The sequence below is a fragment of the Tauraco erythrolophus genome, chromosome 19 (genome assembly GCF_009769465.1).
Source record: "Tauraco erythrolophus isolate bTauEry1 chromosome 19, bTauEry1.pri, whole genome shotgun sequence".
In the NCBI taxonomy this organism is placed as follows: domain Eukaryota; kingdom Metazoa; phylum Chordata; class Aves; order Musophagiformes; family Musophagidae; genus Tauraco; species Tauraco erythrolophus.
The window spans coordinates 9,850,811-9,868,294 of NC_141483.1; the positions used below are offsets into that span (position 1 = coordinate 9,850,811).

General features: G+C 36.7%; 1 protein-coding gene across 3 annotated transcripts in view; it reads right to left on the reverse strand.

Moving 5' to 3' along the window:
• SFSWAP (splicing factor SWAP) overlaps positions 1-17,484 on the reverse strand; it is a 49,211-nt gene that overhangs the window by 15,209 nt on the left and 16,518 nt on the right. For all 3 annotated transcript variants that reach the window (XM_086623216.1, XM_009980007.2, XM_086623217.1), the window contains 3 exons: positions 15,518-15,695; positions 12,641-12,874; positions 10,972-11,162 (listed from right to left, as the gene is read on the reverse strand). In XM_086623216.1, coding sequence (XP_086479342.1) covers positions 10,972-11,162; positions 12,641-12,874; positions 15,518-15,695 — 603 coding nt within the window. The remainder of the gene's footprint in view (positions 1-10,971; positions 11,163-12,640; positions 12,875-15,517; positions 15,696-17,484) is intronic.

Here is a 17,484-nt window from a genome sequence, read left to right on the forward strand (position 1 = left end):
ACATTTTTCTGACTCATGAAAAGTTTGTGAGGAATCTATCCATCTTAAGAAAGTAGTTGTTAAATCAATAACAATCTAACCTCCCACGAATGCTTTAAAACCTCACCGTGCTGCATCAGGATTATGTAAAGTGTGCATAAGTAAGGCTGACACTTTCAAAAACATGCACCTAGTAGTATTTAATGGAGGCCTATGCAGTTCCCCAAAGATACATATGAAAGTTGGGATATACACGCTAAGACTATCAGCTTAACTAGGATATAGTTCTGAAGTTCTCGGCTTTAGATTATAGGAGAAACGTGTTCTAAAAAATGGGTACTATCAGGTATCTTTTAATCTATTTATCCCTTTTATTTAAAAAAGATAAACTTGAAAATACAATCAGGAACTACTGACATTTGAAGTGAAGTTTTAGCGTCACTTTCATTCCCGAACTGTGCTGTTTAGATTACAGCCTCAAGGAAAAGAGCAAAGTAAATGAAACCTGATATAAATTATTTCTGTACTTTCTGAAATAAATGTTTTGCATGTAAAGGGTTGGGAAGATCACAAACATCGTTAATCTCAAAGACAGGACAGCACAGTTCATGCTCAGTGAGTAATTCTGACTGCAATCACTTAAGCAAAACCTATCATACTCCAAGAATTTTTCAAATTATCAGCTTGTACCTGAGAGAATTCTGCTCAATACCTTGTTTAGAACAATTCAAGTCAGGCACTACAGATATGCTCCTCATTTCAAAGCCTGTCATTCCCCCAGCTGCCATTTCAAGGCAACTGGAGAAATCAGCTTCCCTCTGTCATAATTTCTGCTCCACCTGGTCTGACACTTTCACCCACTTGATACAAGGATGCTTACTGTGATCAGAATCGAAAGTAATACATTAAAACCTGAAACACCCAAATTAGAAACAGGTGATATTTTCCCTTCTTTTTATCCTTCTCCTACAGTGAATATGTCAAGGCAATAATTGACCACATTTGAATAATCGAAAATCCAGCTTGGGTTCAAGTGAGAGAGCCATGACACTTTTCTGAGCTTTCACTGGTAACGGCTATCACAATATTTACAAAAATAGCAATAAAGCAGCACTAAAGTAGTTTGCTTCATGGATTATAAACATTTTATAGCATGATTATTTAAGTGACTGGTTTACCAGAGGCCCATTTCCAATTTCACTAACTTCACAATCCACGTGTAATTGCAGACACCTCATCTCTAAACTTCAGAGTTTCCTAAGAGATCACTGCAGCCAACTTTTGTTCCTTGACATCGTTATTCATCTCTTTATACAGTATCTTAGTCTTTGCTTTCAACACTACTGAATATGTAATAGACCAGTTTGCCTTGAAGTAGACACCTCTAATAGCTTGAAACGAAATAGCTGTAGGCAAAGTAGAGCTAAGAGGAAAACAAGAGAGGGAAGAAAAAAACAATGGTTTTCAGCACCCAAGTTCATTTGGCAGCATAAGATGTAAGTTATCATACCACTGCCAAAAAGGAAATTAATAAATGAATGATATATACTTTTAGCTCACACATAGAGATCCTCTCAGCAATCAGAACAAAGAACCCCACAATGCTAAGCACCCCTATGTATCTACCAAAAGCATCAGATGCTGAAACCATGAGATCTCCTTGAATTTCAGGACCTTACACTAAAGAGTGACATTGCTGTCCAGATATCTGAGAAAAGCACGGCTGCAGGCTGGCTGGCTGTAGATTCGGACACCACCACTTCAGGTTACTAACAAATCATGTATAGAAAGCCATACAGAAGTAACTTTAGCTACCCCAGGTGAATATGTAGGTTCTGGAGTGTAAAACAACAGCTAAAACACAGGGAGAAGTCACCTACCCGCCCAAACCTACGCAACGCACCACTGTGACCAGGAGCTCCAGTGACAGTTGTCAGGTCACATCATCACCATTGACTGTGAACAAGTGTGCCAAAAACCTCACTGGCAACCCTGGTTGCCTTCAAGAAAAGAAAAAAAATCACCAGATGATTCAAATCAAATGACCTGATTCACCATCAGAGCAGAACATAGAGCTCAGTGAAAGAACTTAACGTCAGCAAGTTGCCAGCCACAAAGAAAAATTCTAGGTATATAAATAACGCTGCTGAATAAAAACATTTGGAAAAAAATAAACTGTCTTAGTCTTAGTGTCTGGCGAATAGAAGAAGCTGTCAGTGGTTTGTGTTTTCACTAGTGAAGGCTGATCCAGGCAAACTAAGGTAATGGGAACTAAAACTGGAGGCACAAATGCAGGAAAAAAACCCCAAAATATCAAAGCAAGCACAGACACCGGGAGATCATTAAGCATTTCCAAAGGCAGAAACACTCTGTGTATCACCCAGGCTCCGCTAACCTACAGGCCAGTAGAACACACTTTTGGAAAGCACAGCAACAAACTGGTTACCTGATGAATTTTATTACGCATCTCAAGGGATGAGAGATTTAAATTTTTTGAGAGCTCTTTCTAAGAAGTTACACTGCAAACATTTTGGTAACATTTACTGAATCCCACTTCTTTGGCCGTTTTGGGTAGCAGCACATTTTTTTGTCCCTTATTAAACGCTACAGTGTCAGACAATTTCACTGGCAGTGCTCTTCAGCGTTTTATTTGCATGACTGAAGCAAACTTGACTAAAATAACACTTTCTACAGTAAACATGTAGCATAAAAAAAAAATGTTTCAGAGATACCTTTTTGGAAAACAACTCTTGCTTAGTAGGAATGGGTTGGGAAAGAGCTTTGTATCAGGAAGAATTTATAGCTATATGAGAACAGAAACGAGCAGTTCAGTTCGTTACAAGACATTTGCATATTTGCAGTATTTGTAAGACCAGAACACACATTAGCTATTCTGGGGTTACACTACTCAATCAATACACAAAGCCAACATTAGAGTGTTAATAACACTTTTACAACTCGCTAATATTTCTTCTGTTCTGAAGAGCTGAATTTTGCAGTAATTTGAATCCTATATTAGATCAAAATTGGAAAGAGAGAAGAATGTCACAACTGTGAAGAGTTAATCAATAACTCTTTTATTTCATTAAAACCTGAAAATACTCCAGATTCTTTTCTACCACTGTACCTTTTCTACCGCCAGTTCCCCAAAGCTTATGGAATACTTTTCCCTGACTGAGAATTAATAAGCAACTGTCTACCAGCAATGGAAGTGTATGATTGTTACATGCATCAAAGCGAGCAGTTACTGCTTTTAGAAGAGTTTATCACTCCTAGCCTCAATAAACGGCCAAAAATGATTAAATAGAAGTGATAAAAACATTTCCTATACAAATTAAATACTCAATACTCAAAGACTCCATTTCATCAGGGTTTAGGTGCTGCACTGAAACATAGCTATTAACAGCACAGTGATGGCGAGAAGCTCTTCAGAAACAGACAGAATTTTGCATTCTCAGTTTTGAAGGGCCAACTGTAAGGAAATTTGTGACCGTGAATCTGTTTGCTGTACGGATCAATATGCCCTTGTCTCTTGAGTACTTTGAAGACTAAAAATCAAGGCACAGAACATTCTTAACTCCCTCGCCTATCTTAATTAAGATAGCAGTTCCTGATATTTACCTTTTTTTCCTCCTATTAAATATTAATTAATGTATTTACAGTATGAGAATTACACCTCTCATGTAGTTTTTGATAATAGGGTTCTCGCAATAAAAAAATTTCTGAATGCCAGCCCGCTATCCAGCCCCCAAATGCCACATTACTATGTGACATTTTGTTTTATGTTTTTACCCGTCCTTTTGAAAAGGCAAGATAAGGGAAATCTACAAACAACCACCCCCTCCGTTCCATGCCAAACAGAAGATATAGATGCCTATGTTCTGAAAAAAAAAGTCAAGTAAGAAATGAATAGCCCTGAAATATTCTAAAGCATTTTTCCTTTAAACACTTATTGGATGGTTTTCATTACACAGTTACATTTTGCCCACAAATTAATGTTTAGAAAATACACAAACATAAAATTATGTCATACATTAGTATCCCAAAAAGGCATTAAGTAATATCTACAGTCCATTGCTACAAAAGTAAGATCAACTACAGCAGTAAGCCTGAAAGATGTACACTATCTACAGTTGTTGATAACCCTGTTAGGCTGGCAAAACTTCAATAGCATCATATTTTTAAACATGGCACACTTCTATTTCACTCGTAAACAGACTACTTTCCACAGAAAAAACCCACAATTGTTACATACAGGACAAAAGTAAGGACGAATCCTCTAAAGAAACACATGATAAAACAGGACTTCAAAACAGGGAAGATGAAAGAGCCAAGAGAAGTTAAGTTTTGCTTTGTGCTATGGAATCTTTATATTCAGAGGCACAACAGCAGACGACATTTGGGTCAACTCCATTAAAAAGGAGTTACTTTCAAATCGTGCTTGTCTGTTTTTGCAGCATTATGATTGTGGATTTCTCTCCTTATTTAAATCAGATACTAAGGTTTACACAGGTAACAGTTTGGGTATAAGGATCTGTCTTTTACGTGCATATCAAAGTACTATCACCCCTGAAGTATTTCTAACACGGGATAAAACATGAGAGATTAGCAGAATAATCTTTACTAGAAACGCAGCAGACACATTATTAGTTAAATTATGCCCTGTAGACAAAAATTGGACTATACTACACTTGCAGAACATGAAGTAAATTCTTTGAAGAAGTTAAATACTTGTGCCTTGTCTAGCCAGCCACCAGTGCAGACCCCTTCTCCTATTTTTGTCAGGTATTACAAGCACCAGTAGATTCTAGGAGACACTTTATCAATTAAATTACTTCAATGGTCACTTACACCCAATTTCTTTAACAAAGACCGCAGGTCTGCAGGCCTTCCTTTCACAGGGACAGCAGGGAGGGGACTTCACCTACACAAATTATATTTACCAAAACTTTTTGCTGGAAGCAACCATTTGGCAGCACAGATTTTCCCTCTGCAAGACTCTTATAACCTGCTACCATTATCAAACACTGTTAACAAAAACATTATGCAAGTATTCACCAGCAAGACCCTGAACCATGCCAGTTTTCTTCTGTGATGCTGAGCTGCACACAGATAGAGAATCACAGCTCCATGACAGATTTTCCTTTCTCTTTTTCAACCTTTTCCTCCAAAAGATGCACCTAAGCACAATGCTGCTCAGACAGACAGAGTCACAGATAATAAAAAGTTCTGAATTGGCATATTTGAAGACAAACAACATTTCAATCACTGAAAAGGTGACAGAATCTACTATACCAAGTGCACCATACCAAGGCCTACTACAGAGGGTGGTATTTGTATTCAGAATTCAACTTGTGCCAATAGCCAGCACATTTGCTTTATTAAGCTGGAGGGGAAAAAAAAAAAAAAGGAAACCAAAACAAAACAAACATACCATCTTAACTCTCCCATTGCCTAATCTACTTAATTCAGGTTTTGCTAAATAGGAATGTGCACATCTAGCCTTTATTCTACTTTATATATAAATATTTATAAATAGGTCATCTTAATTCAAAAAATTTAAATTAATGTCAATAATTTTGAAATAAGGTTTTCATTTCATGTTATTAAACATCGTACTTTATTGGTTTAAAAATAAAAAATCACTTCAATGCAGCACTCTAGATAATCTGGCATGCTCCAGCTCTGTGTATCTAGAACTGCAGTTGCTAAAACTGCAGGTTGTTGGCTCCTATAGGACAAAGAACCCATGTGCATTGTAGAATGATTGCAACTTCTCTTTACTGACACTACGGACAGATGTGCCAGTTAGCGTGATTTACCTGTACCAAAAGCATCTACATGAATTATGTATGTAAACACAAGAAGTGAGATGCCACCTAGTTACTGTTTACCCATGCCCTGAAAAAGCGCAAAGACTTCACTAGCTACAACATTACTGGAAGCTGATCAGTTCTGGAAACTGAGCTAACCTACATGCTCTCCAAGCACCAGTTTGAGGAAATATTATGCATAACTGTACTGTTGTAATGCATGCGAGAATGGTGAGGAGCCATTTGTGTAAAGCTGTGCTGCTTCATTGCTCAAGCTCATTTTTCAGCCTTTTGTGTTTCTCTTGCTTGACTTCACTTTAAGGAAAAACAGGAAACCATATAAAAGAAATAGTTCAGATATGGAAAAAGCAGACCTGACTATTTAAGATTCAGCGGAAGCCGAAAAAGCTTAAAAGCGTTATGCTCTGTGCTACTGACTGTCCTTTACGTGCCGTTAGTAGCATCAATTTTGTTCAAAGGTACAACGTATATTCAGCACCAGCATTTCTTTCAAGAAATACCAGGTATCAGGAAAATCTGACAGAGGTCAAAAAGCTTTGCTCACTGAACGCATTTCGACCCAGCGCGATAAGCAGGCTTTCAGCACAAATATACACTGTGTATACACATAAATAGCACTACTAGGTTTGATACAGCTATTAGGCAGGGACAATCTCACAGGAATTATGAATCTCCCACGGATATACTCAACTCCTCTTCATGTTTTATTATACTTCTCAGGCAGTACTCCACTTTTTGAGATACACTTTAAGCTACAAAAATCATTCTATTACATTAACTCTATGAGCATTGCATATCAACCTTTTGTTTCCTGGACTCCTCACGGGATGCTCCTTCCCTCAAAACAGGAGATGAAACACGTTAAGTGACATTTTAAGCGGACTTAAACATTCAATATTTTCTTGTTTTCTGAAATTTCCCCAATTAGTTCCATTGACTGAACTACAAAACTAATTTCACATCTCTCTCTCTCAACTTTATTTTTATACATTTTTTTTTAATTACACTCACTGTAGTTACTTCTTGTTACTTTTGCAATCAGGGTTTTTAAATGCATTTTTTTTGTTTCTGAAACACAACTGAAAAAAGCTTAAAAAAACCCCTGCGCTACGTATTTACTTATAAACTGATTTAGACATCATGATGCAGCTTTCTGGATTCTCAGTGTATATACGACAGAGGTTAACAAATCTGCAACTTGATTTCACTTATCTTTTTCCAATAGAATTTCTTGAATCAAATGGGCTGTTACGAATAGGCAAACCAGGCAAGTAGAGCAAAAGGCAGATCATGCATTGGAACGAATGTAGATGGAAGCTTTTTCAAATACAGCAAATGGAAAGACAATGGCTTGAAAAACATTCATGTTTCAAAATAAACTTTTATAGACAAAAATCTATATGTATGTATCTAAACGAACATACGTAAGCGTGTCAATAAGCAAACTACACTTCGGAGGAACATTACTTCCAAAGACATTATGGCATTTTAGACTGCTCAGTAACACAGTAGTAGTGTCCCCAGTACAAGAGTCAATTTTATTTCAAAAAGCAAGGTCATATCAGTAACATTTAAATATATACTTGAAATTCTAAATAAACCCTTTTATAAAGAAAGCACCTGCAAACCCTTTCTATTGGTAAGAAGCAGTGAAAATGGCTACTTTAAAATTCTTAAATGCACTGAATTTTTTGTGTGAGAAAAAGAGATGCCTTCTCTGGAATTGTACACACATGGGAGAGGAAAAATAAGTTTTTAGCAAATCAGTTTACTGAGAAATGGGGTTAGGGTGCAGTTTTTTGTTGAAAAATTCACTTGCGTTTTAGTAAGTTCAGCTTAGAACTTCAGTAAGTTCAGATGAGTGAGGACACTCATCTGCTCTCCTGAAAGAGTCAGCTGTTATGAAGAGTTACTGGTTATTTATTACTCAAGGGGGCCTACAAGAAAGATGGGGAGAGGCTGTTCAGGAGGGCCAGTTGTGATAGGACAAGGGGTAATGGTTTTAAAATAGAGGGAGGTAGATTCAGGTTGGATATTAGGAAAAAATTTTTTACCATGAGAGTTGTAGAACACTGGAACAGGTTGCCCAGAGAGGTGGTGGATGCTCCATCCCTGGAGACGTTCAAGGCCCGGTTGGATGAGGCCCTGAGCAACCTGATCTAGTTGGAGATATCCCTGTTCCTTGCAGGGGGGTTGGACTAGATGACCTTTGAAGGTCCCTTCCAGCCCTAACGATTCTATGATTCTATGATTTCAGGCATTCTCTAAAAGCAAAATATCAAAAGAACCTTAGCTTAGAAATATCTACGTCCTTGAGAAATCCCCTTGAGAAGGAGAACTGAACTGCAAGTCTGGGGAGTTTTGCATTGCCATTGTCTCTCTGCATTCACTCTTCAATATGTAACTGGAAAAAAGTACTGAACATTTGTGCCAGGCAGGGAAAATTTGTTAGCAATATCAATGAGAATCTCAAACGGGATCTCTTTTGGGATGTGACCACACTCAATTCACATATCTGCTACTCAGTGCTGACATGGATCACCTAAACTGGAGGTACGTCTCTTTAAATTGTCTGTTCTCTTGAAAGTGTTTTGAGGTGTAATTCCTGATTTATTTGAAAAAAAAAAAAGATCCAGAACTGGGCAATGAATTACTTATTAGGTACTAAAATTCTTTCTGTTGGAAAAGAAATGGTGCAAAGCCATGTGATTCATTCTTGTAACCAGTCTGTCACAGTCAGTATCTGAAATTTACTACCAGAATCCAGAGACCAAGTGTTGTTTGATTAGTACAACCAAGAGCGATTTACTGGCTTTTCTGGAAGCAACATAATTCCAAAATCGGGAGACTGAGGTTCTGCTTCTCAACAACATTTGCATTTGCAATGTGCATGGAAGGTTTGACTGCAGCATATTCAGACAAACACAGCAATTTCCACCTGGCTTGTGAAGGATCCTGCAACAATACCCCAAACTGCATAAATTTCCATCCCTATTTAGGTTAAGTTTCAAGAAACTACATAGTCTACACCAAATCCCATTCCTACTTTTTCCCCACATCTGTTTACAGCTATTGCAGTGAAGACGTAAGTCTAAGGTGACTTTGTTGGAAATGGATTTTGACAGTTTTTTTTCCATTAAGAAAAGAGATTGTCTGGACTTGTTGGAAGGGTCTGTACAGGTGCTGGAAACACAGACTCCCCTGTCCTTTAGCAAGCATGCATCAGGTCACAATGGATTAGGATTTGCTTACGATAAAATTACGTTTATGCTGAATACGAATAAGTGAGACTTCTGTAAGTAAAAGTATCACTTCTTAAGCTACATCAAGCACTATACTGGCAGAAAGAGAGAGTGGCTCAGAGAAAAAGCTGGAACAAGGGGAAAAGAAAAAACGAAAGAAGAGAAATGAAGTAGGGAAATAGCCTATTCTCCTCTGTGGATGAAGTTAAGCAATTAGGAACTTAAAAGGAAAATATACAATGTAAATGGGAAAGTGACTCTTTGATAAGAGAATAAAGCTCTGCTGCCAAAACCTGCAGATGGAGAGAAAAGCTTCAGGATGGTGGTACGATGCATGAACAAATCAATACTTGAAGGATTTTCCTATATAATAAATTCAAATCCCTCATTTAGGCTTTTAAAATTGTAGTTATTTCATTGAAATCAGAAAAGGTTTATGTGAAACACATTACTTCTTAGCGATTTTAAACAGCATTTTGTGTTTATTAGTAGGAAAAAAAGTAAATGTGACTTTTATCAAAACAGGTTTTTAGAGTTTGGTTTTACATTTCACTACTAAAAGTTCTATTATGAAAGTCTTTTGGACCAAGATTTCTCTTTAACCTTGACTACTCAAAGATTTGGCCTAAGAGTGCAATATCATGACGACCTATTCAAAACAGAGTTTCTGAAAGCCCTCCAGCTGACATTATCCTAGAATTATCTATTCTGGTTGACTATCCAAACAATGAAAATGGGTGCAAGGGTCAAGAGAATTACAAGGCAGAAGAAAACCAGCAAGCAGCCTGCCTCTGCCACACGACTATTTCCTACTAGTTTTCTAGAAAGAAGGGAGAGGGTTCAAATTTCTAACACAACTATCAAAAATTGTCCTTTGAAAGAAGTGCAGGAATACTAAACACTCCAACTTGATTCGCTTCAGAGAGATAGTTGCTTCTGCTCTCCAAAATAAGAGATTCTGCTGAACAAACCCTATGGATTAGGTCATTTCATGATCAAGCAGGCACAGGCAATGTGCCTTCTTCCAGTTCTCTGGAAGACAGCTAGCAGAATAATCAGCCCCCTCAATTATTTCACTGTGAGTTTTTTGTTTTGACTCTTCATTGACTATGCCCAGTCAATAACATGAATACATACATCTCTCTGAATTTGGTGCCACTATCTGTAAATTTAGCTTTAATTTAAAAATCATGTCCTTATAATAAAAGAAAATCTTTTATAACTCTCATACTGAACTTGGGCCTAAAGGGAGAAGAACATCCTAGCATTCTAAGCTTTCAAGAAGTTTACATGGAATACTCAACTAGCACAAAAATGATGAAGAGCAACCATTATATTGCTAGTTTTCTCCCACCTAAGTGGGGAGATTTTCTTGATCAGAATGTCCCAGCTAGAAACCTTAAATCACATAGGTCAGTTCACTAACCGCCCATCTCGGTTTCATGTCAGCTAAATTAATAAAAATCAAACAACAAAACCCAGCAGAACAGGTGCAAAAAAAGTCTTAAAGAAAGCTCAGTTGCCTGTGAATTGTTTCTGAACTTGAAGTTGTCTACTCACATCAAAATACACATTAAATAAGTAAATAACACAACAGATACCTAAATACTCTTGAAAGGTAGGCACCCTAATTCATGGCCCACTAGTAGAGAGTAAAACTTGCAAACTCATTTTCCTCTCTGTAAATAACTGACCTCTGAATTGTGCATCATATTTCTCTTCCAGTTCTTTAATGACAGATGAGAGACATATGTAAGGCAAATGGAAGAGATTAACAGTGTTTAAAATTCAAATTTCTCCCTATTTAGAAAAGCTTCTCTCTCTTCAGTCAACTTCATAACGTACTGTCAGATTCACACTCTATAGGTAAGTTTCCTGGTAGCTTTATAGTAAACAGAAATTTATTTCCTGCTTACCTCGTTACTGAAGGAATTCTCTTCAATTTTCTCAGTTTCTGCCTCTGCCAGAGGGTTTTTCAGGGTCTGCAAGAACAGTGCAGCTTTCCTTTTGCGCTCTGCTTGTAGCTGCTTTTCTTTTGATTCTTTGGAGGCCTGTGCAAGCTTCTCTCTTGCTGCAGCTGCTAATCTATCCTCTAGTTTCTGCTTTGCTAAGAAAGATAATTAAGCATAAATTTTAGAGTAAGTCACGCTTGGGGAACTTAGGTTTTCTTGAAACAAAAACACACACCAACACAAACAACCCCTCCAACCATTCTGAAACCTTTCCAATATATCCATTCAAAGACATAAGGATATATCAGATTGAAATTACAAAATTCCAAGCATCTTAATTCACAGATATATCATTTGCTTGATGAAAAGTCATACAGGCGAAAACAAAAATTTTAAGCTTAAAGATATTGACATGAAAATCCAATCCTGAAAATTCAGGATAGTTGTCCTTTTCTATTTACAAAAGCTATCTAAAGAAGTAGCACCGTAAATTCAGAAGCTTTTTCTTGTACTTGTCAAAGCAATGCAAATTCTCCATTTTGCTCTTTCCACAGATCTGATCTTTACCTTACATTTTCAAGCCTCACTTACACACATCTTAAAACATTTACACAAAAGGCTGCTCCAGAAATTTTCAGAAACTGTTTTACCATTGTTACAACCAACAGTTATTGTTATATGATTACAGAAAGAGAATAAGCCAATTTATTTACCTACGAACCTAATGGATATTTTACCTAACTTTTTCATCTTACACTTCCACTTTTGCGTTCTGTTCATGTACAAGACAACTATTTTCTTTCTTCAATTGCACAGTTTTTCCAACACTCAACTTTTTCCAAACATGTTTTACACTTCCTTATCATACAAAATACTTCATCTATGCTTTAGATATGTATCACCATACCATACTGTGTGCTACTGAAGTTTACAAACAAACTGCTACTTAGGAGCAAAAAAATGATTTTGAAAAAGAAAAAATTAATACCTGTGGCATACTCATAGTTGTAAGAGAAATACTAAGTTTTTAAGCTGGTAAACACTGACAGTATCTTCACTTTATTAAACAACTTCTGCTGTGAAACGACCTTGGGAAGGAATGGAGGAAATCTGATCCCTTTAAAAAGATCATTTCATTCAAATTCACAAAGCATACCCTTCTGCCCTTACATACATAAACACAGTAACAGGAAAAACCCAAACAAAGCCTTAATGGCATTGCATTATACCAGTAATAAAACATCAACAAGGTGGTATTAGTCTATACAGGAGTCCTATATAACTGAAAAATAGCTTGAAGCATTTCATTGTTCTCTGAAGAAAATGAGAAATGGACATGCCTTTTTCTGGGCTCTGTTATGCCATCTGGGAACTAGAAGTTTAGTGCTTTACTCGGGGATTGTAATGGAAGAGCAAAATAAAATTCAGAAAGATCATGCATTAGGGCAGAGTACTCAACTCTGGTGTGTTATAACACTAAGCAGGAAACTGTGGGAAAAGAAAAGAATTCTGATTCCTGTTGACACAGTGAAGATTCAAAATACCTAAAATTTCACACTTATTCACATGACAGTTTTGCAGTTTGCCTGAAGGACTCAATCTTTCATTTTGCTTTCAGTGTAAAACGGGATACCTTGTTTAGCTTCCAACTCCTCCTGTGTAAGCTGAGGTTTTTTCTCTTCAGCAGCAGTACAAGGAGTGGTAACAGCTGGAGTATGGTTTGAAGCACTATTAGCATTCTCTTGGCCTTCCTTGCCCTCTTCTTCCTCCTCATCACTGTCATCATCTAATTTAACACGGTTTTTCTCCAAAGGAAGAAGGTCATTTTCTTTGGCCTTGATTGCAAAGCTTATTGGAGCAAATGATGCTGTGAATGAATGAGTAAGATTTTACACATCATTAGACTACAGTAGAAAGCCGGTTGAATTTCTTGACTTTATCCATTACTCATGCAGGCCACACCACAAAAAAAAGACGAAACTTGTATCATTCTTACATTATGCTAATTATTTTGGGGAAAAGGACAACACAATTTTTTCTTCTTTTTCTTTTTTTATATAAACGTTGGAAACCTCATTTGCCCTGTAAAGATCTAACTCAAAGTCTTTTTCTCATACTTCAGTAGCAGCAGTGAAAAAGAAAGGCACTCTAAACCATCTCAGGAATTACATTTCCTGAGATGAGATAATTCATTTCATATTCTATCCCAAATAAATGTTAGTTTCAGTGCTACTTCTTTTCCCAGACGAACAGTCTACTACAGGCTTACAATGAAAACGCTCTATGCTCAGGCTCCTATCTGACACACTACAGTATAACATGGTCCCTTATGTTTCCTTCATGCTAAATCGACAGTTTGCACAACAATAGCATTTAGCAGGCTCACAGAACAGTATTTAAGGACTTATTTCCATCTATATGAAAATTAATTACTTTGGGGAGTTAACAACATTTCATTACAGGAGCTATAAACCCAAAAGCTAAGTGCTTTTCCCCGAACGTCTCAGCTAGTCTTGCTGTAGCAAGACTGGTGGTCAGCTACTCCTTTCAGGCAGCCCCTGCTTTTCCACCACAAAAGGATGGCACGACACACTCCTGCCAGCACACTCAAAGGAAAAAGAACGTCTGTAAGAAACACGGAATACCACAACAAAAAGGAAATTCTGGATCATTTCAAGCAAGGTTGTATTAACGCATCCTCAAAAATACTAAGCATAGCTAATATATAACTATATTTAAGTCTGAATTAATGCTTTTGCCTCACAGAATTTTCCTTGGAATGTTTTTTGAGAATCATTTTCTGAAAAAAATACAGAATTAATCCCTAAACCATTTATCCAAAATGCAACTTCTAAGAATAAAGAATGGAATTTCTCACACATCTCAAGCAAACCAAGCTACTACCATATGGTCTGCTGATTATTTCTCTCTCAGGATGCCTTTTGCATATAAATATATATATCCTATAAGGTTCTTATTAGGGAAATTTAAATACAATAATTAAATTACATATCAAGGTTTATAAAATATAAGCTTTGCATCTTGTAATTCTGGGGTAAGGAAGTAGGTTCAGAATTAAAGAACTCAAGAATTCCACGAAAGAGATATTATGAAAAGGTTGGAAAATCACTATCATATGACAAAACACATCCTAAAATGGGATTTTACTCCTGAGGCAGAAGAGAAATCTAGTGAGGATGTTATGTCTGTCTTGCAGCCAACTACTGTATTTAGGTTACAAGAAAGTGGGATTTGTACCATATTAGAGGAAACAAAAATGAGTTTATAGGAATAGGATTGTCATGAAATGACTCATTGGTTACATCTCACCATTTAAATTTGAGCAGATTATTACTATTAAAAGTACAGGCTTCAGTTTGCCATTTATTAATAACATAACAACAAGAAATTATTATAATTTTCTGTTGTATATTATATTCTCTTAATAGTGCATCTTTGAAGACAGGGAAGATTGCTCCTTCCCTTGGGAAGCTACTTAACCTGCCCAGAGAAGTTTCTTGCAGAGAAATACCTGCAGAGTACCTCTTTCATACCTTCAGAGTATGGACAATCAGACAATCACAGCAAAGACTGGAGCTTGTAGCCCATGGAGGGAAAGAAATTGCAGTGAGGAGCAGGAAGAGAGAACTCCTTAAGGGACCACAGGGAGCAGATAAACCTATCACCAGTTAAGAAAGTCACTAAAGTGGCAGGAAGGCAGTATCCGACCATGGGAACAGACCTCGAGACTGTTTTTCCTTTGTTTTTTGTTTGTTTGTGGGTTGGTTTTTTTTGGGGGGGTGGCGTTTGGTTTTGCTTTTGTTTTTGCTTTTCAGTGGATTTCAGATCTAGTTAAAAGATTTATGTTTCTAGTTTTTACTGAAAAGAAGAAATTTTAAGATGTCTTTTCCTGATAGGCCAGAAAATCAGTTCTCTGATATAAACAATTGCTTCTCCAACTCAGGACACTACTAGCTGACGTCATTTGACTGGCTTCCAAGAGATCCTCCCATTTTGTCCCTCTGCTGTTATGACTGCAACAGAAAAAACATTCCACTTAGACATGGAAAGGGTCTTTTTTTTCCAGTATGGCTAACATCCAACATGGGCAGACTGAAGCCTGGCGTACTTCCTCTATACGTATGGTTTCAAATAAGACTACTGCTTCTATTCAGAAGGAGTAACTTTCTTGCACAGATCTTGTAAATGTCAAGTTTAAAATGACAAAAATAAGATTCTACTGGGGCCGCTGCTGAAAGCCTTCAACTTTGCACAAAAATGAAATAAAATTTATTCTGTCAGACCATAAATACCTGATGGTCTTATAAGAAAGAAAGATGAAAGCAATCAAATTACTTATTTCAGGCCTTTTTTGATGCTTCTAGTGAAAGCATTTTCCACATGATGAAATTCTTTTCCCTACTTTCCCCTTGCCTCTCCCTCCACCTTTTTTCTTTCTTAAATATATGCCAACAAATATTTCCACGCCCAACAAATCACACTAACATACCTTTCACCAGTTTACCATCACTGACAGTTTTAGGAGGAGCAACATCCTTTTTAGTTCCTGGAACTCCCTTAGCACTTGGCTCAGATGCTTCTTCAGGAGCATGTTCATCTGCAAATTGAGCCTCACTTGCGGTATCACCGGCAGTATCTGCTGGAACATCTTCAGATGAAGATACTCCCTTTTCAAAAGAAATGTGCAAGTTTACTAACTGAGTAGTTCATGAAAGAACTAATGCAATGTCTGTGGAGCTGCAATTTTGCCAGTCTTTTCGAAAAATCAGATTATCAACAGCTAATTCTACATCAATAGGCACTCATGACCAGAAGTCTGCTCCTTATAAATAATGCACTGCTTCAAGTAAACCTACAGGTTGCACAAGCTAAAGACCTACAGTAAGAATACGTGGTTATTTTACAGCTAAGAAAATGTTCTTCAGCCAGTAACTTTTGCCAACAACTGTTCTAAAAGTTATGTTTTTAAAATGAGACCCTAAAAGCATATACTTTTTTTTCCAAAGTACATTCTTTTAGGTCTTGATCTCCAGGTTCCAGGACAAAATCCATTAAAGTTAATTCACAGTGACAGAACAAAAGCTTACGACATTGTTTCCTAATGTACAACTGCGTGATATCTTCTTTACAAAATCAAGTTTTACACAGGTTTATGTGTTTGATTTTTGTGCTGAAGAACATTCAACGTTTTTTGTGGCGTTAAACCGATACAGTACAGATGTGCTGAGATTTTCAAAAGAGTAAAGAATTATTGGTTCTACTATTACATGACTGAATCATTCAAGACAACCTCTAAACTCACAGTATAAAAATTTTAAGATCGATATTGTAGAACATTAAAAATATTTACATGGTGAGTCAGGGGATGACATTAAGTAACTTAACATTTAAATGAGCCTCTCTCAATAAATAGTTCTGTTGTTTTCCACTGGCTGCAGTTAAGTACACTTAATGTTGCAATATCAGGTATTGAAGAGATCCTTTCATTGCTCCCTGCAGCCATTCCCTGACCAACAAAACTAATTTCTGAAAATCCTTGGAGGGGAAAACCACAAGGAAATCAAGGACTTCATCCTGTATTTACTGAAGTCAGTAGTACAATTTCTTATTAACTTTAATGGCCAAAAGGAGAACAATCAATTGCATTAGTTGCCTATATGTACATTACTAAAGCATAAAGATAATATTGAAATCATTATTCTAAAAAATTAAAGAGAATGGCATTATCTACAAACCCATGCAGTAGGAAAATATGCATGCTATACATGACCTCAGAGGACTTAAACCAGTTTGTGCTTGCTTCTTAGCTGTACTCATTTGAACACTTAAAATGAGTTCTTTATTATTACACTTTGGTTAGTGTACAATTTCCCCTCCAAATAAATGTTAACAAGTCCTCATTAATTATGTAACTATTATGAATTCAACCTACTGGTTTGCAAATAAGAAATTCTAGAACAGTCAGCATTGTGGTATGCTACAATTTTGCATGTAATCTATCAACTGAACGAGATCATATTTACCACAGTTTATCTTTAAAAATAGTGTTTTCAAAACACTTTTCACTATTAAAACAAAATATTAGACACAAGTGTTTCAAACAGCAACCAGTATTGAATTTCTTCATTTTCCACAAAGCGATTTTGAGGAGTTTACCCACAGGCCTACCTTCTTCAGTTTAAGGCTCCCCAATCTAAGCCTTGAGATGACAAATGACATAGGGCCTAAAAAAAAAATAGCTCTTTCCCATGAAAAGTTAACATCAGAGAATGTATTTCTGATACTATTTGCAATTTTCTTTTCAGTAAGAGAACAATCTAATGAGATTAGCTAACATGAGAATAGTTAAAAACAAGGATGCCAAGCCTGGGTATCATCTTCTAATAACACGGACTAAAAGAACAGCGAGTAGGAAACTGATGTGAAATTTTGAAGCTTCAATATTGTTTCACTTAA